This window comes from Desmodus rotundus, chromosome 9, assembly GCF_022682495.2.
Source record: "Desmodus rotundus isolate HL8 chromosome 9, HLdesRot8A.1, whole genome shotgun sequence".
Classification (NCBI taxonomy): domain Eukaryota; kingdom Metazoa; phylum Chordata; class Mammalia; order Chiroptera; family Phyllostomidae; genus Desmodus; species Desmodus rotundus.
Window position 1 is genome coordinate 77,925,426 of NC_071395.1, and position 21,746 is coordinate 77,947,171.

Consider the following 21,746-nt stretch of genomic DNA (forward strand, 5'->3'; position numbering starts at 1 on the left):
TAAAAAAGGTAAACACAGGTGACATTATTTTAACAATGTTTTATTTAGCTTAGTATATACAAAATATCATGTCAAAACAATGCACAAAGTATTGATGAAATATTTTACATTCTGCTTTTTTGTGCTAAGTGTTTGAAATTTTGTGTGTTTTCTACTCACAGCACATGTCAAACGGGACGAGGCACGTTGAGAGCGCTGAAGCCATTTGTCTGGAGGATGTGGAGTCCGGCTGGGCAGCCGCAGGCCTGTGGAGGGCTCGAGTTCGGACACCCAAGGCGTAGCTACCAGGCCCTCACACAGAATTCTGTCCAAGCTGGATGCTGACTAGAATCTAGGGGTCTCAGGGACTCACCTTGCCACCCTCTGCAGGAAGTTGCGTGTTCCAAAAGGTGTTAGCACATTTCTGGAAGTTCCTGGGCCAGGGAGCTCGGCTCCCCCCTCCCCACACCCATTTCAGCCCCATCCCCCTGGTGGGTGAGCGTCTTTCTGAGGACCTGGGTGGGGAGGAAGGCCCTCCACGCCCAGTGCAGGGCCGGGAGCTGCTGTCTCATTGCACTGGAGGTCTGTAGTTTCCGAGTAACAGTGGGTTTCCTTTACTGAGCAACAGTTCTTAATTTAATGTAGTCATATTTATCAAACCTGAACGTTTGACCCAAACTACTTTTGAAACTGATCTGCCTCCAGGAGTCCTTTCAGCCCCCCTGGCATGGGGCTCCTCGCTGCTCTCCTCGCCTCCCTCTGCGGCCAGGTCCTCACTGCCTCCAGCGCCACACTCCCCCCTGTACCCGCGCTGCCCCCGCTGGAAGCAGCATTTGGAAGCCAACTAGATACACAATCCAAAGCCATTTCTCCCTGTTGAAACGGTTCGTTTTGCTTCAAACTAGCCCCCGAACCAGATCTGACCAGAGACTGATGTCGGGTGAGGATGCAGTTCGAGATGGGTGTCTCTTTCCACGTCCAGGCCTCGGTCCTCTAATCTGTGATCGGAATGGATTTGAGCTGCGACCCCTCTGAGGCCCCTTCCATCTCTCACTTCCTACCTCCCCTCGTGCAGGACCCCAGGGCCTGCAACTCTGAGCTGCCCCTCCTCTAAACTACACACACAGATACACAAACGCACACCCTAGTCGTCCCAGGTCACTCCTTTGGGGACACAGAAAGAGACGCAGGGAATAGAGAAGGAGGCAGAAATGGAGGGAGGAGACATAGGGAACAAAGACACCGAGAATCAGAGTGGACAGGCAGCCAGGACCGAGGGCCTTCGGAGTCAGCACGAGCCCCCAGAGGCCCTTAATACAAGGACATCTGCCTACTCTTTGGTGCCACAGAAAAGCTCTGATGGGTGCGAGATGGGGCCAACACTCCCCCCAACACCCCTCTGCCCCTCACCTTGGTGAGCGGCTCAGAAACCCACCGAGAGGTCCCTGTGGGTCCGGACAAGATCCTGCAGGGGCCTCACTGGCGCTCAGTCTCCCCTTGGCTCCCAGAGCCCAGCCTCCATGCCTCCCGGAGCTGGAGATCACGGTTGGGGTTCAGGGCCCGGTGTTTCCCTACAGATAGGAGGAAGCAGCAGCCTGCTCCAGTGGAAGAAAAGCGGAGGGCTCAGTTTCCCGTGACAGTTGAAGACACACCCCCTTGTGACCCACTTTGTCTTTTTGCCTGTCCAGAGCCCCCAGCCCAGAGGAGCAGGTGTCGTGGCTGCAATGGAAAGCAGAGGCCAGCCCGAGTCCCTCTGGGCTGGGCCAGGCTGGGCAGAGCGGGGCTGGGCTGGGGCAGAGGCAGAACGCTGCTGGGCCGTTCTCTGGGGAGAGGGGAATTGAAAAGGGAAAGCATCTCTGAGGAGGGCAGAGAGGGAGGGAGGCCTTGCGGCGTGCGCGCACACGCACACACACACACACACAGCCGCCCTGACTTAGCCTAAGCCTCAGTCTGGAGAGGAGCATCTTCTCTCGGCTCCTGAAGCTGCTTTCTGTTGCTTCCCCGCCCATCCGTGCTGTCAGCAGCACCAGCAAAGTTGACCTCGAACTTGAACGGAACTGAAGTCTCCAGCTCCCAGGAGCTCTGCCGGGCAGCAGGCGGGACACAGACTCTGAACTCTGTTGGCCTGGAGAAGCCGACCCTCCCAGTCCACAGCTGGCCCTTGTTCCCTGGGGACACTTCTGCCTCTGACCTGTAGGCCCCCAGTCTGGGCTGAGGAATGGTGCGCTGAGGTCCCTCTGGAACTCCCTTATCACAGCCTGGAACCGAAGCAGCCCAAGGTCCAAGCCAACATGGCCAACCCCGTGCAGCCTCAGTTTCCCCCGGCGGGGGAGCCCGGCACTGCCTCACCCCTGGACCTGCCCGAGATGGAGATGCTTCTCACCAAGGTGGGGGACAAGGATGACAAGACCCCAAAGCTGTCCAAGTCCCTGTCAGGGGCTCTGGACCTGGAGCAGAATGGCCATGGCCTGCCCTTCAAGGCAGCGCCCGGGGGGCACCAGGAAACTTCACTCACCCGGTCACCCTCTCGTGCCAGCTCCAGACGAGCATCCTCCGTTGCCACCACCTCTTATGCCCAGGACCAAGAAGTCCCCAGAGATTACCTTATTCTGGCCATTGCCTCCTGCTTCTGCCCCGTCTGGCCCCTCAACCTCATCCCCCTCATCTTTTCTATCATGGTAAGTGCTGCTGTTTGCTCCAGGGCAGGGGCTGGGCCCAGGGGCGGCAGGCACGCTCCCTGGTGCCTGGTGTGGGTGTAGGGAAAAGAGAGCTGGGTGCTAGGGCCTGGGGGCGAGACTCCCTTCCTCGGCTGGCCTTCTGCTCCCCCTTGGAGAAGGGCCCAGGGGTCAGGAGAGCTTTGGTTTGCTGTGTCCTCTTTCATCTCTTCTCCTGGATCAAAGCTTGACTTTGCACACAGCCCTGCTGGGTAGGGGGCTCCAGGGAGCCCCCTGGGGCTACATTCCAAACTACAGAAAGACAGCCAAGTCGGGGGGCTTGTCTTTGGTGGTGGGGTGGCCGAGGGTTCTCCTGAGGAGTCATTCCTGAGCAGAGCTGTATTATCAGCAGAGATTGCAGCTGGCATGGAGTCCCAGGGACCAGTTCTCAGGAGGGGAGCCAGCCCCCCACAGTGGCCCCTGCACTTCGCCCCGGGGCCACCTGGGCGCTCTTAGACTTTACCAGCTCTGGTTTCCAAAAGCCAGAGGTGTCTTCCCTGCCATGCACTGGGGGCCCGGTGCCTGGCTCCCCAGGCCGCTCCCCTGGGGATGGTGCTCCCTGGGGCCTCATGGGCCTTGGCGGCTGCACTGATTTCGCATCTGAGATCAGGGTAGGGGAGGTCTGGGCCCCGGGTGAAAAATGTGGCAGAGGGCACGGCTACACATGCCAAGGAGGGCATAGGGGCTTGTCTTTGCTTCTCACACACTTGTGCTGTAGGGTTTTGAGTACATTGCCTCGGATTGTCCCCAAACCAAGCCATTCGGATAGAGCTAATTACAGAGCAGCCACAGAAAATGTCAGTAGATGTGACTTTTGAGGTCTAGGAGAGAGAGAGAAAGACGGGGCAGGCAGTGACTTCTAGAATGAAGTTAGGAGAGGGGGCGGGGGCAGTGAATGGCTAGCCCAGGGCTGGTCAAGTCCAGAGGACTGGGTAGGGAGGGACTGTCTGCTTCCCTCTGTAGTGATGTCACTGCTGAGTCATCTATCACCAAGCCCCTTGGAGCTGTGGTCACTCTTGCTGCTCCCGGCTGTCCTCTTAGAAAGTCCCTATTTTCTCACACTTCCCTGTGTACCCCACTGATGCCCAGTCCCCAGATGGGGTCGCCTTCCCCAGCCCCCACCAAACTCAGCACCACCTACCAGGACGTCAGGGCTCACTGGCAGCGTTCCTAAGTCAGAGGGACTTGGCATGGGCACAAGAGCCAGGGCTGGACAGGGCCCAGGGTGGGTTTTTGAGGAGCTTCCTGCGTGCCTGCTGCACTCCGGGACAGCTGGGGGCAGGGCCAGGCCCCAGGTGCAGCCAGCGCTCTGGGCGGGGCCGCCTCTCAGTTACAGGGAGAAGCCCAGGAGGGGAGGCAGGCCTTGGGGAGGAAAACCACACAAGGGCCCAGGAGAACACAGTTGCTAGAATCTGTCCCCCGGTGGGGGTGGCAGGGTACAGGCAGGCAGGTAGAGCTGCCTTTGTCAAAGGAAACCTGAGCCCCAGACTGTGAAACCAGTGAGCCCACGCTCGCATTTCTACGTCCTCCTCAAGTTCTTGAGTCAGCTGTGATCGTCACCGGGCCAGCGGCAGGGAATAGGGTGCTAAACCAGACATCACCGCCAATTCCCGGGAGCGTCCAGTCCAGCGGGAGAAACTCGTAAACAGATCCTACAACACATTGCGGGAAGTATTCGCGCTACACAAAACCACAAGGTTTGTGTGGCCTTGGGCGAATGACTCAAACCTCTCTTCTTCTCAATGTTCCCATCTGCAAAAGGGGCTGTCACCAGAGCACCTACCTTATGGAGCCGTGTGAGGGTGAAGTGAGACGGGCCCCACAGAGGGCTTAAGAACAGCACCCAGCACACAGTCAGGCTGCTACCCGTGTCCCTGGTGAGGGTTGGAAAGCATCACACGTTTGTTGTGGGTATTTTTTAGAGCTTTGAAATAAAATTCACGTAACACAATTCACCTACCTAAAGAGCATGATTCAGCGATTTTTTTGTATGTTCACGGTTAAGTGCAACCAGGGCCACAGTCAGTGCTAGAACATTTTTCTCACCTCCAAAAGAAACTGTGCCTTTATTCTATCACCCGCCCCCCTACCTCTTCCTCAATCCCTCCCAAACCTGAGCGACCACTGATCTTTCTGTCTGTATGGATTGGCCTCTTCTGGAGGTTTTATATAAATGGAATCAGACAGTATGTGGTCCCTCGGCGACTGGCTTCTTTCATACTCGGCATAGCACTTTCAAGCTTCGGTGGGTTTGGAGCCAGAGGGGGGTGTAGTCAGATTTCCATTTTGGAGGATCGGTCCTGTGTAGGGTGAAAGGAGGGACCAATGGGCCCCTCCGAGCCTGGCATTTGGGAGAGGGGACCTGTGCAGGAGTGCAGGCGAGAGTGATGAGGCTGGGACCGCGGCGGGGGCAGGGAACCTTCTGGCAGTGGTACCACGGATCTTCCATTCCGTCAGCCGTTCACTTGAATGGCGAGTTGCTTATTGGGAGGGAACTAAGTGGAGCAGGAGAATCAGGACCCCGTGAACGAATGTGTCTTTATGCACCAGGCACCGAGTTAGGCATTTGGGAAGTGCTCAGATAAGACGAGGCCTGTTTGGCATGAGAGGGATGCAGGAGTGTGGTGGTGAGGGGGGCAGGCAAGGACTGCTCCGGGAACTTAACTTTCATCCTAGAGCTCTCAGGAGCCGCTAGAAAAATTTAGGCAGAGGTGTGATGTGGTCAGATCATATTTTAAAACCAATACCCAACAGCATTGTGGGAAATGAATGAGAGCAGGCAGGATGGGGGTCAGGGAGTCCCCGCGGGAGGCTCTTGTGTCTGTCCGGGAAGCGAAGGCCTGAGCTGAGCAGCGGGCCCAGGAAGGCAGCACCGAGGTGGGGTTGCTAAGGAGGTGGGAGCAGTGATTGACTTTGGCTCCCGGATATCCACCCCCAAAACAGTGGAACTGCCTTAGAGAAAGCTCCGCAGCATACAGCATGTAAGGGGTGGGCAGAGGGCAGTGGACAGAAGAGGGTTTTGAAAAGAAGATTCCAGGAGGTGGGAGGAAAACTGGAAAAGAGGGAGAGACACCCAGGCAGGAGCGAGTCTGAAGAAAGAGGGAGTCGGCAAATGTTGCGGAGAGATCAGGTTCAATAGGAACGGGAGTGTCCCCTGGCTTGGCCAGTCACAGACCCCTGGGGACCCTGGGGACCCCGGTGATGGAGAAGCTTGGGCAGAAATGATTGATGAAGTGAGTTCCCTGAAGAGCAGAGAGATGGGACTCAGAAGAAGGACTTCTTTCCTGGGAGCTTGGAGGAGAGGCCGTGAAGGCAGAAGCAGATAGAAACTCAAAGAAAAGGAAATTGGTTCATGCTGTAGGGGCCCCATGCTACCAGGGACAAGGAGGGCAAGGTGGTTTGCTGAGAAATAAGGGCCTGATGGCAGAGCAGAGGAGACATGACTAGGGACAGATAGGTCAATGGCCCGAGAGCTCCGCTGAGGCCGGAGACCATGGGTCTGAGATGTTATCAGCCTGCCCGGTGGTGTGGCTTTTGTCCAGCTGCAGACATAGAGTCATTGATGTGACACTGGGCCCACCCAAACCTGGGGATGGCCGAATTGCCATGAGGGCAGGACCAGGTGGCACAGGAGATGTGAGCCAGGGCGGCTGAGGTGCCGCACCCAGGATCGGGCTGGACTGGGAGGGAGCGAGGCCAGGAAGATGGCTATAGCCTTGGTGGAGATGGAGGCTGGTCACAGGCTGGGGCTCAGAGAGGTCAAAGGGCAGATGCTATGCGAGAGTGAGGGTGAGAGAGAGATTGGGGGCTTGTGATTTCAGAGGAGGAGCCAAGGCAAGTGTGGAGTATAGTTGTGGAAATGGATTTCTAAAGGGAACTGCCAGGAGCCAGAGAGAAGGAACCCGAGGAAGCCCAGGAATGAGGGAATATTACTAACACCATGTGCTTGCTAAATGTTAGGCACTGGTCCAAATACGTTATATGTATCTTCTCACTTAAGCCAGACTATAATGCTGTGAAGTCTAGGTATCGCTACTACTCTCAATGTACAGATGGGAAAACGGAAGTACGGCTGTGTGAAATCACCTGCTAGTTAGTGATTGGGAGCCCAGGACGGGGTGCCTAGAGGCCAAGCTGTTGTTCCTACCCATTCCACAGCCTGCCTCCTGAATCAGAGGGTGCCCACAGCTGTCTTCCCTCTTCTGGGAGCCAGTCAAGTTCATAGGAAACTCCCATTTCCCAGGGAGGGAGGGGGTCAGTTATTCACCTAGGGCTGAAACCCTCAGTCCCACCCGAACAGCAGCAGGGTGAAGGAGGGCCAGAGAGTGTGGAAAGGCAGTCAGTCCCCTGGGCTAGTGTGTCTGAGCCCTGGGACAGACTTCAGAACTCCTCAGCTCAGGTCCTCCTACTGGTTACCAGGTGGAGAGCCAAACCTGTGATCTGGGCTGGAAGGAGACCCCCAGCCCCAGCAGCTTTTCTAATTTACTGTCTGCAGAGCGTGTCCTGACATGTGGCTCACAGAGTCTGGCTAAATGGCCCCACTTAACAGACGGGGCACCTGGGATGCACAGAACAGTACGCTGCCCACGGTCACACGACCCGGAAGAGCCACATCAGCTGCAAGCCAAACCGGTGCTCCCTCCAGGGTCCCACCCTGCGTCTCCCTCCCTCTGGGGATGAGGATGTGTGCCCCTCCCAGGGAAGCCAAACCTCATGCAGGGCGGGAGGAATTTCCCTTCCTCCTCTGTGTCCCTGCCCCTCCCCACACTATTCTCCCTGCCCCCAGATGCATCAGCGGAAGACAATGAACCAGCAGCATCCTTCCCACTGGTGGCTTCCTACCGATTACACGGCCTTTGACAGTGGCCTGCTGGCCTGGTGGCTCAGGGGATGTGCCTGAGGAGTTGTCCAGACTCAGCCGTGCTCAGAGCCGCGGCCTCCCGTGAGCCTCCTGCGGTGGCCAGGGCGAAGCTGGCCTCACCCATTCTCCTTCTGGGCCAGGCGGAGAAGGCCCTGTTCCTCAATGCCCACAAGGTCTCCTGTCCACGAGGGCAGCCGGGTGCCAGGCGGTGGGTCTTGGCTTGACAATAGTGATAAAACACACATCAGACGTGTGTGAGCGTCTCAGTTCTGTCCCTTCTAAGCCACACGGCCATGTCCAAATCACTCAGCCTCCTTCCTTAGCCTCAGATTCCTCATCTGTAAAATAGGTGCCATAAAACCATCAACCTCATAGGGTTCATGGGAGGATTAGATGCGTTAATATGTGTGAAGCACCGAACGCTGAGCGCGCACATGGTGAGTGGAAGTGGTTTCTGTTATTACTGACACTGAGTGAATCCGCAGTGTCAGGGGAAAGGGCAGATCCCCAGGGGACAGGCAATTCTGACTCTACCCAGTTTGGGGACAGTGAAGTCTCCCTCATTGCACCACCCAGGGCGGGTGGGCAGCCCTGTCTGTGGCTTGATGGGCACCTCTGAGCAGTCCCTTCTCCATAGGTTGTTCCTGCCACATGTGGGAACATTGCAGAGGTCCAGAGTGGCTTCAGCACACCTTTTCTCGGACAGTTTAAATAACCTCACTATTTAACTGACATGTTGCAGGCTCACTACCGTTCATCCATGTATTCATCTGTTCACTCAACAAGAGTGCAGAGTCCAAACCAGGCCTGACAGTCAGCTGGTCAGCTGGTTAGCTGGCTTCACATACTGACGAGCTTCCAAATCAGTTGGTAACTAGCTGCTATCTCAGGCGCCTAAGCATTTCCAGTCCCTCCCATCCACCATTGCAGCTACCCTGACTCCTCCCCGGGACTCCCCACCATTGTTCCCCACTCTTCAGCCACTGGAGGGTTAACCTCTAGTCAGGGCATTCTGGAAGCAACTGCGTTGTTGCAGAGAGAGGTTGTGAGGGGGGGCTGTGGAGAATCCCCTCCCTTGGGTACCCTCCTCTGGCTGGTTTCAGCCTCAGGCAGCTCTCCCCAGCATCCCTCCCCCCAACCCCCTGCGCGCTCTCAGACTTTGCCAGTGTCTTTCTTCCCTGCTCTGTTAGCCTGAATTCATTCCCCCGCACTGTTCCCACGGCCACTGCAGTCACAGATGGTCTATTAATCACCGTCATTACAATCATTGCTGCAATTGTTCCTGTGCCTTTGACTTAAGCCATTTGGTACAAGGAGAAGATGATGCCACTTAAGTGGGGAGGAGAGAGCAGCTGGCTCTTACTCATAAAAAGAAATGAGGGTGCCCTGGCCGGGTAGCTCAGTTGGTTAGAGCGTCGTCCCCACACACCAAGGTTGCAGGTTCAAGCCTCGGTGAGGGCGCATATGAGAATCAACTGATGAATGCATAAATGAGGAGAACAACAAATCCATGTTTCTCTTTCTCTAACCAATAATAAAATTTTTTTTTTTTAAAGAAATGAAGGGTCTTCTTCCATCCCTGCAGTTAAGGAATGGACCTATCATTTAATTAATGGGGGGGTGGGGACAGGACAGGGAGGGGTGGGTTCAGAAATGAGTGTCAGCTAGTGGTGAGAAACTTCTATACCTAAAAGTAGGGCTCTGCTCTGAAAGGCAGGTATTTCCCCTCCGTGTCACAGGTCAGAAAACCAGGACGTGCAGAACAGTGGAGGGGTTCACACTGCAGTGTGGACGCAGGGTCTAACCCAGCAGAGCAGCCGGGCTCGGGTCCGCCCTGCCCAGCCTGACCAGGAAGCAAGGCCTGGTGGCTCCATAGGCAGAGAAGGGACCCGGGCTCCATGTGACTGTACACAATCCTCCCCGGGCCCTCCCCTCCGTTTCTCATCCCCAAGCAGCCACGTGGGCCCCTCGCTCACTCCGCGGCCCTGAATGAGCTGCACTCACAGGGATTTCTCTGGAAGGTGGGGGCAGGACTCCTCTGCGACCCTGCTCCCCTGCTCCCCTCTCCCGGCCCGCCTTGGTCATGACTCAAGGTAGCCCCAGAGCCTTTAAAGCCGAACCTCCTTGAACTCCCTGAGCCTTTCTGTTTTGTTGCCCCGTCTCCCTCCCAGTGTGGCCGGGGTGCTGAAGTCCTGAGTTCAGTGACCTGGGCCAGCCATGCAGAGAGCTGGAGATGGCATAGCTGAGGGGGTGGGGCCAAGCCCCGGATACCTTTCCTAGGGGACTCAGTACCCTTACTTCTTTCATTAGTCTCGTTACTCTTGAGCGTTCCACTGGCTGGTTCAATGGGTAGAAAACAGACTCTCCTCTTATTCTTCTCTCTGCTCTTATTCTTTACTTCCTCAACAATGACTGGATACCTACTAGTATCTTCCTCTAAGTTACCTAAGGGTACCGGGGTTGAGGATGCACGACCCCTACCTTCAGGGAGCTTACAGCCTGAAGAAAGAGACCGACAAGCTACAAGGTGGTAAGAGAGAAAGAGACAATGGGGCGAGATGCTGTGGGAGCCCCAGGGAGGGCCGATTGCTTGTTTGTGGGAGCCAAGGAAAGTTTTACTGGGGGTGGCTCTTGAAGGACCAGGAGGAGCCGTCGAGGTAGCGATATGGTAACGAGAAAAAGCATCCCAGCAGAAGCAGTACGTGCAGAGGCACAGGGGCATAAAAATGTGACCCTTTTATGGGAGTCGTGTGACCAGGCTTGTGTTTCAAAGACCTCACCTTGGCTGTTAAGAAGAGGGTGGATGGGCCAAAGGAGGGGCAGAGAGACCAGTGAGCAGGAGGCTGATGCAGGCTCCAGATGAAATGTGCTCGGGGAGTGGGCTCGGGCAGTGGAGTGGGACTAGAGAGGTAGGACAGAGCTGAGGCACATTAGAAAGGTCTATCTTACCGATTGTATTTGAGGGGGGAGCGCTGGAGGGGGAGTCCAGGAGGGGCGATGCTAGGATTCTCTCTCAGAAATGGGAGCTGTAGGATGCAGCTCAGCAACGAGGCTTTGCTACTCATGGAGCACCTGCCAGAGCAGGAGCCTTGAGGAGGCTGGGCATCGAGCATGAGGATGGAATAGGACTGTGCTCCGCTGGGGAGGCAGATACAGGAGGATCTTCCCCCGTCCTCCCGTCCCACTGCCATCAAGAGGAGGAAAGAAAGAGAAAAGGGAGGAGAGGCAGGTTCCTGGACACTCAGTCAACATGTAATGAATGCCCTAACTGGGGCGGTTCTGAAAGGAGTGCTGTTGGTCATTTCACCAAGACCCACCAGAGAGGCTTGTCTTCTACAGCGGGCCTGCCCCCCTCTGCCCAGGTTGACGGGTTATGCTCCTTCATCCTTCTCAGACCCAGTGGAGGGAAGGGGATGTCCTGTTAACAACAAAAGTGTCTCATTACTGTATCATTGAGCACTTCCTCTTGCTGGGCACCACGCTGAGCCCCCTACTTGTATGATCTCACTTAATCTCCCCCAAAACCCAGTGAGGTGGGTACCAATTTTATGTGATGAGGAAATCGAAGCATAGTAAAGGTAAGCCACCTGTCCAGGGTCACACAGGTAGTAAATGAAGGAGCTGGGAGGTCTGGCTCCAGAAACTGTGTCCTCAGCCAGGGTGCCCCCCGCTTCTAGAGAGCTGGAGGCTACACCTGCTCCTGGCTTGGTCCCTGCCATGTCCAGCTGGGCTGGTGAGTCTCAGGATGGGCTGTTGCCCGAGCGCCACTCTATGGCCCTCCTGAAGCCAGACCCACCTTCTCTTTCCCTCTCACCGGATGATGTCAGTCTGTCGTCACTGATAGCCCTGAGGTCCAGAGGCACTAACACTCGCAACTTCCTGCCCAGATCCACCTACAGACCTGTCCAGGTGTGAGGTCACCTGCACCCACATTCAGCCAGTCTCCACAGACAGGAGTGCTCTCGCCCACTTTCTGTAGTTCATTCCTTTGCTCAAGACCGGACCTGCTGCCCTGGGACACTGGGGTGCTAGTCACTCCTCGGTCTTTCACCCCTCCCTCTGCACTGGATCCTTTTCTTTCCTGTCTTAGAGAAATCCTCTGTTTGTCTCAGCCAGTTGTACACTCCCCAACAGAACAAAATCCAGATTCTGTTTGGTGAGAGCCAGGCCCCTTCTTGATCTGGCCTTTCTCCACATCTCCGGTTGCTTCTCTCACGATGCCTCCTTGTTCCAGGTCCTCATCTGTAAATGGCCTAATAACAACCCCTAACTCATGAAATGCTCTAGTGGATGGCAAGCATTTAACATATTTCCTGACACAAGGTACATTTTCAAATAATGTTAGGGATAATTATCATTCCTGTGAAGGTGGAGGAATCTTGGTGGGCTTCACAGAGGAGGTGGCATTGGAGCAAGCCCTTGAAGGATGGAGAGGAGGTGGACAAGTGGTATTGTGGGGAGCCAGCATGCAGGCCGGAGAACAGCACAAGCAAAGGCATGTGGAAGTTGGTACTCATACCCTGGGTGGCTCAGATTGGCTGGGCCCAGAGGTTGTGGAAGAGAATAGGAGAGGATGAAATCAGGAAATGCAGAGCTAACCTGAGTTTGGTCTTTGATCTCTGGACAGTGGACAGCCATGGAAGATACTGGGAGGCAGTGATTAACTCAGTCACCATCATCTTGCTGATCTTTTGCATCAGCTCCTGAATTCCAACCTCCTCTCTGATCCCATAAGGCCTTTTAGAAACCATTCCTCTGCCTTAGCCTTGCATCTTCACTGGCTGCCGCTGCTCCTCCGGCAATAACCAACCTCCTCCTTGCATGGCCTGGCTCCGCCCACCTCCTCTTGCTCACTCTCTCAGCTCCATCCACACTGGCCTCTATCTAGTCCCTCCTGCTTCCCTCGGACAATGATATATTGCACATCTACGTATTTGCCACGCGGGATCTCCCTTAAGGTCTTTGCACGTGCTTTTCTCTCTGCCTGGAATACTCTTCTTCCTCTTGAAAAAGGTCTATTTAAGTCTTACTCAGCCTTCAGTCCTGGTTGGTGTGGCCAAGTGGACTGAGTGCTGGCCTGAGAACCAAAGGGTCGTTGGTTCGATTCCCTATCAGGGCACATGCCTGGGTTGTGGGCCAGGTCCTCAGTAGGGGGCGCTCAAGAGGCAACCACACATTGATGTTTCGCTCCCTCTCTTTCTTCCTCCCTTCCCCTCTCTAAAAATAAAATCTTTTCAAAAAAGTCTTACTCAGGCTTCACATCTCAGTCTAAATGTCCTTCCTCCAGGAAGTCTTCTTAGATTTCCCCCTTTTATAAGGCCTCATAGTACCAGGTACCTCTTTTTGTATCACTCCCCACAGTTGCAAATTTACCTCTATTTGTGTGATCACAGTGGAGGCCAGCCTCCCCACCAGGCCTGGAACCCCCTGCACAGTGCTGCATCCAGAGGCCTGGCCCAGGGCCTGGTGCAACTATCTGTGGAGTGAATTTGTGGTTTGGGGGATAGAATGGAGAAGAGAGCTTGGGGCCGGGGGATCTTCAGGAGGCGGTTGTCCTGGCTTACGTGAGAAGTGGCACCTGGAACTAGGGCAGGTGCGAAGGACCTAGAGAGGGGAGTTGCGATGAAATTGACCAAGAACGGAAACTGATTAGTAGGGTGGGGTGGGAGAAGATTTGTGAGGAAGCGGGAAGACTCCAGGCTGTTGTCAATAACTTGGGCTTGGGCAAGTGCCAGGCCAGGAGCAGAACTGGGAAGTCGGAAGCTATGGTTTGGGGCACAGCGAGTTTGGGTGGCCCTGTGACTGGAGAGTGGGGCTGGCCTGGAAGGAGCGTAAAGGGAACCATGGGGTGAGGGTGGGAGTGGGTTGGTCAGAATTCTGAGGGGTGAAGGAACTCTGGGGAGGTGGTGCCCGCGTAAAGAGCACAGAGAGGGGCAGGGTGGCCTCTCTGGACTTCAGCTGCTTCAGAGAGAGCAACACTGGTACCGGTTCCCACTGGGTCACTCCTTGCCCTGCTGTGTGCTTTGTCTCAGACATGTTCATAATAGTGAAATCAGTGAAAAACTGGGCAACACCTCCAACCTCGTGGGATGATTTGAAGCTAAAAGATGCTTTCGGTACAGTTCTGAGCAAGCTGCCTGGTACAAAATAAGGGCACAATAAGTCATCATTGTCATTGTTGTCATCATCCTCATCAACCTCATCATTGTGGTACTTGACTACATTTCCATTCTGAACTCAGGAGTCTCAAATGATCAGAAAATAATAACCAGATAAGTGGCCTGAGGCAGTCACACCTTTCGTGGGTTCCCGCCTCTTCTAGCGGTCCAGGAAACATCCGGAGCGCCAGAACTCAAGGTCACACAGGCCAGCCCTTGCCAGCAAGTTGACAAGTGCACCATCCATCTCTGGCAGGGGCACAGGGCCACCATGGAATCTCCTGGGACACACCGCCTACTGAGCCCCCTGGGGCCTCTCAGGATTCCCTCTGTCCTTAGTCGCCTCACTCCCCTCACCCCCCTGGTTTCACCACATTGCACAGGGCTGAGAAAACCCCAGCTCAATGAGGAGTGAAGTACCAAGTGGGTCCCCTGTGAAGCCATGTGTGGCTCCCCTACCCCCAGGCCCAGCCTTCCTGGTTCAAAACCAAGACAGCTGCTCTTCTGGTATGATCCGGGAGGGGGCTTGGCTGAGCAGGGGTGGGGAGGACCAGGGATTTTTTTTTTTCTTTTGTGGCAAGAAGGGGTCACAGAGAAAAGGAGGCAGGCCCATCGGGCCAGAGAAAAAGCCACAGGGACAGCCTTAGCATCTTGGTGCAGCCACAGCAGTGAGCCTGGGCCTGGGGTCTGCAGGGGCCTGGCTTATCTGCTCCCACCAGCTCAGGGTAGCCTGGGCCTGGTCCACCGTGTCAGGCCCTCAGAGTCTACTGTCCCTCCCTGTGGTTCTGTGATTCTGCATTGCTTGGTTCTGCTTCCAGCTGTCCTCAGCCGGCCAGGGGCAGGCTTGGTTGGCGTCCCTGCCCCTTGAGTCCAGGCGGCTGGAGCGCCGGCTGCAGTGGGGACTGGGTATGTTCCAGAGGCCCGGGCCAGGGCCCCCCACAGGGCTGCTGAGGACCACCTTCCTGAGGTCTCTGCCCTCTCTCTCTGCAGTCTCGAGGTAGCGTGCAACAGGGAGACCTGGACGGGGCCCGGAGGCTGGGCCGCCTGGCCCGGATGCTCAGCATCAGCTTCATCATCGTAGGGATCATCATCATCATTGTGGCCGTGACCGTCAACATTGCAGGTGAGGCCCAGCTTGCTCGCTGTGAGGATGGCCAAGGGTGCAGCCTGGGCCCCTGGGGCAGGGGTGGTGGAGGGAAGGGAAGAGCCCATGGGGGCTACAGCCTATCCTCTCACTCTCGAAAGACAGCCCAGTCCCCAGCAGCGCCCAGATGAGTAGGCCTGGCTGTCTGATTCGCCTTATGCCTGGAACGCGGATTAAGAGGAAAGGGTGGAGAAAGAGGCTCTGATGGCCCTGGGCCCCAGGCCAGTGTCTGTCTAGTTGGACCCTAGGGCTTTGCAGGTCTAATGTGGTAGGAAGAAGCCCCCAGCTCACCTGAGGTAATGGATGTCACCGTCTTTGTAAACTGTGGCTTGCCACACAAGTGTCCGCGCTGAGACAGCCAGGACAGGCCAGAGGCAAGCAACGCATATGGTGGAAGTCAGAAAGTAACACTTCCGGGAGCACCCAGAGGTGGCCCAAGGAAGTTATCCAAGCAGAGGAACCACTTTCCAGGGTGAGTCCCGGCTGCTCACAGGCCCATGCAGCTTCAAGAGTCTCTGGGCTACGTAGCCAGCGTGGTCCACCTCCCTCTCTTCACACACACACACACACACACACACACACACACACACTCTCTCTCTCTCTCTCTCTCTCTCTCTCTCTCTCTCTCACGTTGGGAAGCCCCCAGGGGTCTCTGCCCCTTGCAGTGACCATCCTAAGCTTTTCCCCTAAGACCTTGCTCCTCCAAATGTGCTCCATGGACCAGTGGCCATGGCTGCTAACCCCAGGAACATATCAGAAATGCAGAATCTCGGACCCCACCCCAGACCCACTGAATCAGAATCCACGTTTTACTGAGATTTCCAGCCCAATCATTAAGTTTGGGAGGCACTGGTCTAGGCTACAGAGTGTTCAAAATGGAGCAGAAAGCGTGGGGTTCCGCCATGGGGTCCTGGGCAACCCTGGCCAGTAAGGAGGGGGAAGAGGTCAGGCTGCCTGGGTTAGGAAGCCCCACCCTCCACTTCCTATCTGCCTGGACTGAAGCATGCTCCATGGTCTCTTTGAGTCCGACAGACACGCAGGTACGTGAGAGGCAGGAACCCACTTGCCCAGGGCATTAGCCTGAGTCTCCTTTGACCTGTTGCTGCTTGTCATCTTAGCCATGACACTTGCGATGGCACATGACAACTACTGAACCCACAAAGGTCAAGGGAACTGGTTAGATTTCAGTAAGAAACTCAAGCATCAGCGGTTCTATGATCAGGGGTCACATGCCCAGCTCTGTGCCAATCATCCAGGCCACAGCCCTCTCATTGACAGGAGCGCAGTTCCACTAAGAGCCCCAAACCATTCCCTGATCCCCGTTGCCATGTCCCACTAGGGAACAAACACCCAGATCCTCCACACAGGGACCTGAAGCTCTGCTCTGCCTTCACTGTTCCTTCCCTTACAGTTCAGAAGAAATAGAAGGAACCAGGCCTCGGCGCTAGCAGAGCGCACCAGCTGGAGTGCTGCCAACCCACACACCCCACACACTGCGGACAACAGGATGGTGACCACCAAGGGCTCACCTGTCCCCAAGTTCCAAAAGCACAAACTCGGAGGGCAACTCCCAAGTCACTCCATCATCAGTCCACATCAGATGGGAAAAGCCAGAGGAAGGAAGGAAGGAAACTAAATTTACTGTGAAACCGTTGAGAAATGTGTCAAATCTCATGGACACAGCCCGACGTTCTGACCCCAGTGTTCTGGCCTTTCCTCATCCCCACAATCTCCTGGTATCTACTGAGTAGCACATACTGCCGGACAGAGAAGAAACCAGCCCAGCGAACAGGTGAACTGTGGTAGGAAGCAGCACGCTCCCTGCATGACCCGGAGCAGACGTGGGACTTCCTTTATCTTTGTATTTTTCTTGAGGAGGGATAAGAAGGACTGTTTGCTTGCCTTGTGCCACACGCCTGCTGCGATCCCAGCTGGGGCCCGCACCTCAGAAGCCGAGAGACCGAGCTGACACTCAGCACGTGCCCTGGGACCTCCGGCACACAGATGGGCAGCTGCCCTGGAAGGAGGTGACGGCCACACCTAAATCCCCCACAGCAGGATGGAGGTGCCCAGAAGAATGCTGGCGAAGAGAGGAACAGGCACAGCAGGACCCACGGGCCACTTCCCGAACTTTTCAGCCTCGGGAGCATCTCTGCTGAGAACTACGACCCGCCAGTCTCCCAGGACGACCCAGTCCACCTTTTGCTCCCTACCCGGCTGTAGGCTGTAGTCTGGAGCACCAACCAAGAACTCCTAGGACCCTGACCTGTCCCGTTCCCCCACCCCTCCCCCAGGTCAGCCAGCAAAGACCCTGGGCCTGAGCTCTCTCCTGCCTCGGCTGCCCTGGTCTGGGATACAAACTTGGGGCCCCAGGCAGAGATGCACAGGTGGACCACGGGCTCCGGCTCCCAGCCCAGCCTCACCTGATGCTCTCTCTGTGCCTCACCCTGTGCTCCTGGCCTTCCGCAAACAGCAGAAGCTTTCCCTGGTGGTGGCTTTGGGATCAGCTCTCGGATGCTTCCCCTGGGCTCCCAGGCCATTAGCAGTATGTGTGCTCCCGGTAGGGAAGTGGGCCAGAGGGTCTTTATGAGGGCTTATTGTTTCTTGGTCTAGAGAATTCCAAGACTGAGGAAAGAGCTTGGCTGAAGGATCCAGTGTGTGAGAGAGGGAGGGGCCCCAGTTTTGGGAGTACACTTACCTGCTGGGAGATGGGGCTGGACACCATGGCTTCTGTCTAAGGACCTAATGGAATGCCTGAAAGGACTGAGCGGGGCCCTGGGCCTCCTGACTGGCTTCTGGCCCTGGATACTGCCCCAACTTCTCTCTGATACAGGCTCTGTCCACAGGACCTCTGCTGAGCCCACTTTTCCCACTGGCTTTGGCTCCTAGACTCTCGAAGGGGGATGCTCCAGGCTTCCCCACCCTGGGAGGCCCTGCCCAGCAGCTGGGGTTACTGAGCTCAGTGGGAGGGCAGGTTCCCGGCCCCAGCCAGACTGGCCCCAGGTTGGCCAAGCATGCCTCCCCTTGGGGTCCCTAGTAGTCTTTCCCACCCTCCGCATAGGCCCCTGGGAGGGCATCTGTTAGCACAGAGCTCCTCAGTGCAGTCCCAGCCTCAGGGACCACCACGAGGGGAGGGGAGCAGAGGGATCCCTCTGGGCCAGGCTCTCCTGAGTCAGTCCCCCACCAGGGAATAAACTCCAGCCTCCACACACCCTAAAGGAGGGGCTGGTTGGATATGCTTTATGGAAACTTTGAGGCCAGAGTAAAGATGCCCTGTTTGTTGGGGGAGTCTGGGGGTGACCCAGAGTATTTGTGTCACTTGCAAAGTCAGGTCAGGCCAGGGGAGATGGGAGGTCATAGGCCTCAGCTCTGGAAGGAGTGCTCAGCAGTTGCCGGTCTCCCAGCTGGCCCCAGGGGTCCTCAGCTTCAGCATTTGAGGGAGAGGAAAGGCGCCAGGGGAGAAAGACGGCAGAGGCTGGGCTCCATCGACAGCATGTGCGCAGGGCCCAGCGCGCACCCAGACCCACCCCGCCTCTGCAGTCCTGTGTAGACACCGCCTCGCACGCACTCCCACGCATGTGCACACTTGTTCACACACAAAACCCAGCTCAGGTGAGAAAGAAGCCACAGGAGCAGGCACAGCTGGAACACTCTTCCATTCAGGCAAGAACAACTTGGGAGTCTTCTAGTCATCCAAGGGCGTAGCTCAGAGGTTTCCAAGGTGTGTGGAAGGAGTGGAGGCCCCCAAAGACCAGTTTCTCCATCAGAGAGGAGCACATGGCCCGAGGATGAGAAATCCTTCAGAGGTAAGAGTGGGAGGGAAGGTCCCCAATGACCCCACCCCACAGGCGTCCTGGCACCCCCCAGGCCTCGTTGAAGCTGGAAGGAACAGTGGCCCTGCCACCCCAGTTCCGTTGTGGGCCCAGCCGCTGGCTGCATGAACACAGTGGCCTCCCGGTGTGGCCCCAGGCACTGACCGGGCCTCTCCTGGGTCCCATAGGGAGAAGCAAGAACTTCCCCTCCCCTCTGCAGGCACCACACTCACCAGTTCGCTCCTCTGTATTTCTCAGCATGGAAAGAAATAAAGCTGACCATACATGCGCACCCCAGTCTGTGTGTTTGTGCTGCTGGGTTGCACCAATCAAGGGCTCCCAGACAACCGCCGGAGTAGGGGGTGGGGTGGTATCTCAGGGCTGGGCACCAGGAAGCCTGGACACCACGGCCAGCATCGGGCATTGTCCCGGTCAAGTCACTGGCCCTCTCCAAGCCTCAGTTTCTCTGGTGAGTAGGGCAGGTCCCATCTTCCCCAGGTGCTTCTTTCTGCACATGAACAAAGATCTCTGGAGTGGAGAGAAGGGGCAGGAAACCGCACCTGCTGGCAGCCTGGTGGGCGCTGGGCATTTGACACACTCTGGCAAATCCACAAAGCATCCGAGGGGGTTGCTAGCGCTGCCCAGGGGTTTGAATTGGTAAGCCGAGGCTCGGAGAGGCTCAAGGACTGGTCCCAGGTCCCACCATGCCTGGCGCACAGAAGACACTGAGCGGATTCAGGTGAACTGACCCCATGCCTAGGTCAGACCCCCACATCGGCTTCTTGTTGCCCTGCTGCTGCCCAGAGAGGAAAGCCCTATAGAAGGAAGTGAAAGAGAGAGAGATGTATGTGGGGGGGGTGGGGGGGACGCATTTCCCAGGCTGCAGAATGAAGAGGCAGGGGTTGCTTGACTGTGGAAGGCAACAAGGACTTCAGAAAGGCAGGCCAAGTGTGCAAGGGGGGTTGGGGAGAGCCGCCAGGTTGGGCAAGCAGTGGGAAGGGAAGGAATTGCCACACAGCCATGGTGAGCTGCCAACTCTGAGGGCAGAGGATGGGGAAAGGAGAAGCGAGGGAAGAGGGCTGGGGTGGGGCTGGAATGCAGTGAGAGTCACAGGACCCAGGAGGCAGTGGAGTAGAGTGGATCAGGGTGTGGGAGCTGGAGCCAGCCTGCCTGGGTTCAAATCCTGCCCGGCCATGTGTTAGCGGACCCCCTTGGGGAAATTCCTGTCAACCAGGATAGGGGCCAGGGGAGCATGGCCCACGTTCCAGGCGCCGGGCTCTGTGGTTTGTGCAAGTTATTTAACCCTCACAGCACCTCGTGAGGTGCGTCATCCCATTTTCCTGGGAAGAAAACAGAGAGGCCCAGTGACTGGCCCAAGGTCATACAGTCAGGATGCAGGGGAGCAGGACAGTCCTTCTCAAATGCTTTGGTGACAGGGGCCTCCCCTGCCTTAAAAAGTCCGTGAGCTGTCCCAGGGGAGTTGGCCAAGTCAATGTCCTTTAGCTGCCCAGCCTGGCAGATGGCAGTCCTGTCTCTCTACAGCGTGTTTCAGTGCTGCGCTGTGACCCGTTCAAAGGCATTTGAAGCACCGCCTGGCGACCTGTGACCTGTGTAATGCCACCAATTTAATGACACTCAGGTGAACTGCTGCCTTCCACACATGGGCGGTACCACGAACAGTCCCAGCGCTTTACTGTCCAGCGCGGTAGCCTGGCTGTTTTACTGGCATCAGGTCAGACACAGCCCGACTGTAGACACTTACAATGGGACAGGAGGGTAGACGTGTCTTAGAATCAGTAAGGGAAAAGTTGGCTCTTCCACAATGCGGGACATTTCAAAGGACTGACGGCAGCCTGTCCTCTCTAAACTTGACTCCCTCCCTACCTGCAAATGGGGTGATGATCTGCTTTGCACCCACAGGGCTGTGGGAGGCCTGATGGCACTTCCTGAAGACATGTGGGGGACATGAATAACAACTTCTCGGGGCACAGCCTGGAGAGCACCCCAGAATCAGGGAGGTTCTGGGCACACTAGGTGACTCTTAAGTCCCACTCTCCTCCATTCCCAGCCCTCCCTGATGCAGAACAGAAGACAAGGAAGCTCTCTGGCCCAGGCCCTCAGCCCTTCCCTCATTGGCTGTCACCTTGGACAGGCCTTCCTTTCGCTGGGCCTCAGCCTCCTCAGGTAAAACCATGAGCTGAGCCGGTCCAGAGTGGCCTTCTCCACCCTGGCTGCACATGGGAACCACCTGGGAACTTTGAGAAATGTGGATGCCTGGCTGCCACTCCTCAAGAATGTGGTTTAAACCATCAGGGGTGTGGCCGGAGCATCCAGTTTTTAAAAAGCTTTCCAGGCGATTCCAGCGGTCATTTGAGGCTGGGAGCCGCTGGGCTAGACTCTAGAGTCTTGTTACTCAAAGTGTGGTCCCTGGACCATTAGCGTGGGCATCACTGGAGCTGCCAGAAATGCAGAAACTCAGGCCACACCCTGCCCTAATGTACTGACTCGGAATATCTGCCCTTTCCAGCCGGGGAAGCTCCTGGCTGGGCTCCTGAAGCCAGCGGGCCAGCTCCACCAAGCTCTGCTGCAGGCTCACCTGAGGCACACCTTCTCCACTGGGTCTTTGCTCTCCCTTCGAAAAAGCATCACTTTCTTACTTACTGACTACGTGGTCTATCGTTAACAAACTGAAACAAATCTAGGCTATACTGAGAAGAGAAGGACAAAGAGAGGCACCCCACAGATGTTCAGGGGCTCTCATAGCAGATGCCTGCACCCCACTTCCAAGGGTGTTTGCCAGTGAGGCTGCAGCCTGTGTGTGTGTGGGGGGTGTGTGCCCCCAATGCACAGTTCCCAAGGAAGCATGGATTCCCCCCTCCCCCCAACCTCTGGACCCTCACTAGGGACCCGCTGGAACCTGCTCAGAGATGGGAAAAGTCAAGCAGGTGTGAAGCTGCTCGCGTGGAGACTTCTACTCACAGCCCAAACTGGGGCCACAGAGGGAGAGGGGCCTTGAGAAGCTGCCCTGTCTCTCACACTCTGTCCTATGGCAGGAATTCCTGTGCTCAGGGCCAACCC

The 21,746-nt window shown here is 56.3% G+C and overlaps 1 protein-coding gene across 1 annotated transcript; it reads left to right on the forward strand.

Annotated features, from left to right (window-relative positions):
- The first annotated feature begins 1,835 nt into the window (after window positions 1-1,835).
- Window positions 1,836-18,960, forward strand: LOC112308920 (trafficking regulator of GLUT4 1). Its single transcript, XM_024565214.4, has 3 exons — window positions 1,836-2,657; window positions 14,703-14,835; window positions 16,268-18,960. Exons 1-3 carry the CDS (start codon window positions 2,271-2,273, stop codon window positions 16,279-16,281), a joined length of 534 nt encoding a protein of 177 aa, XP_024420982.1. The 5' UTR covers window positions 1,836-2,270; the 3' UTR covers window positions 16,282-18,960.
- The last annotated feature ends 2,786 nt before the right edge of the window (window positions 18,961-21,746 follow it).

Excerpts from the sequence above, each read along its gene's own strand:
- LOC112308920 (XM_024565214.4), top strand. The coding sequence starts at position 2,271 with ATGGCCAACCCCGTGCAGCCTCAGTTTCCCCCGGCGGGGGAGCCCGGC. Across the intron at positions 2,658-14,702 it reads CCCTCATCTTTTCTATCATG|TCTCGAGGTAGCGTGCAACA; the intron begins GTAAGTGCTGCT and ends CTCTCTCTGCAG.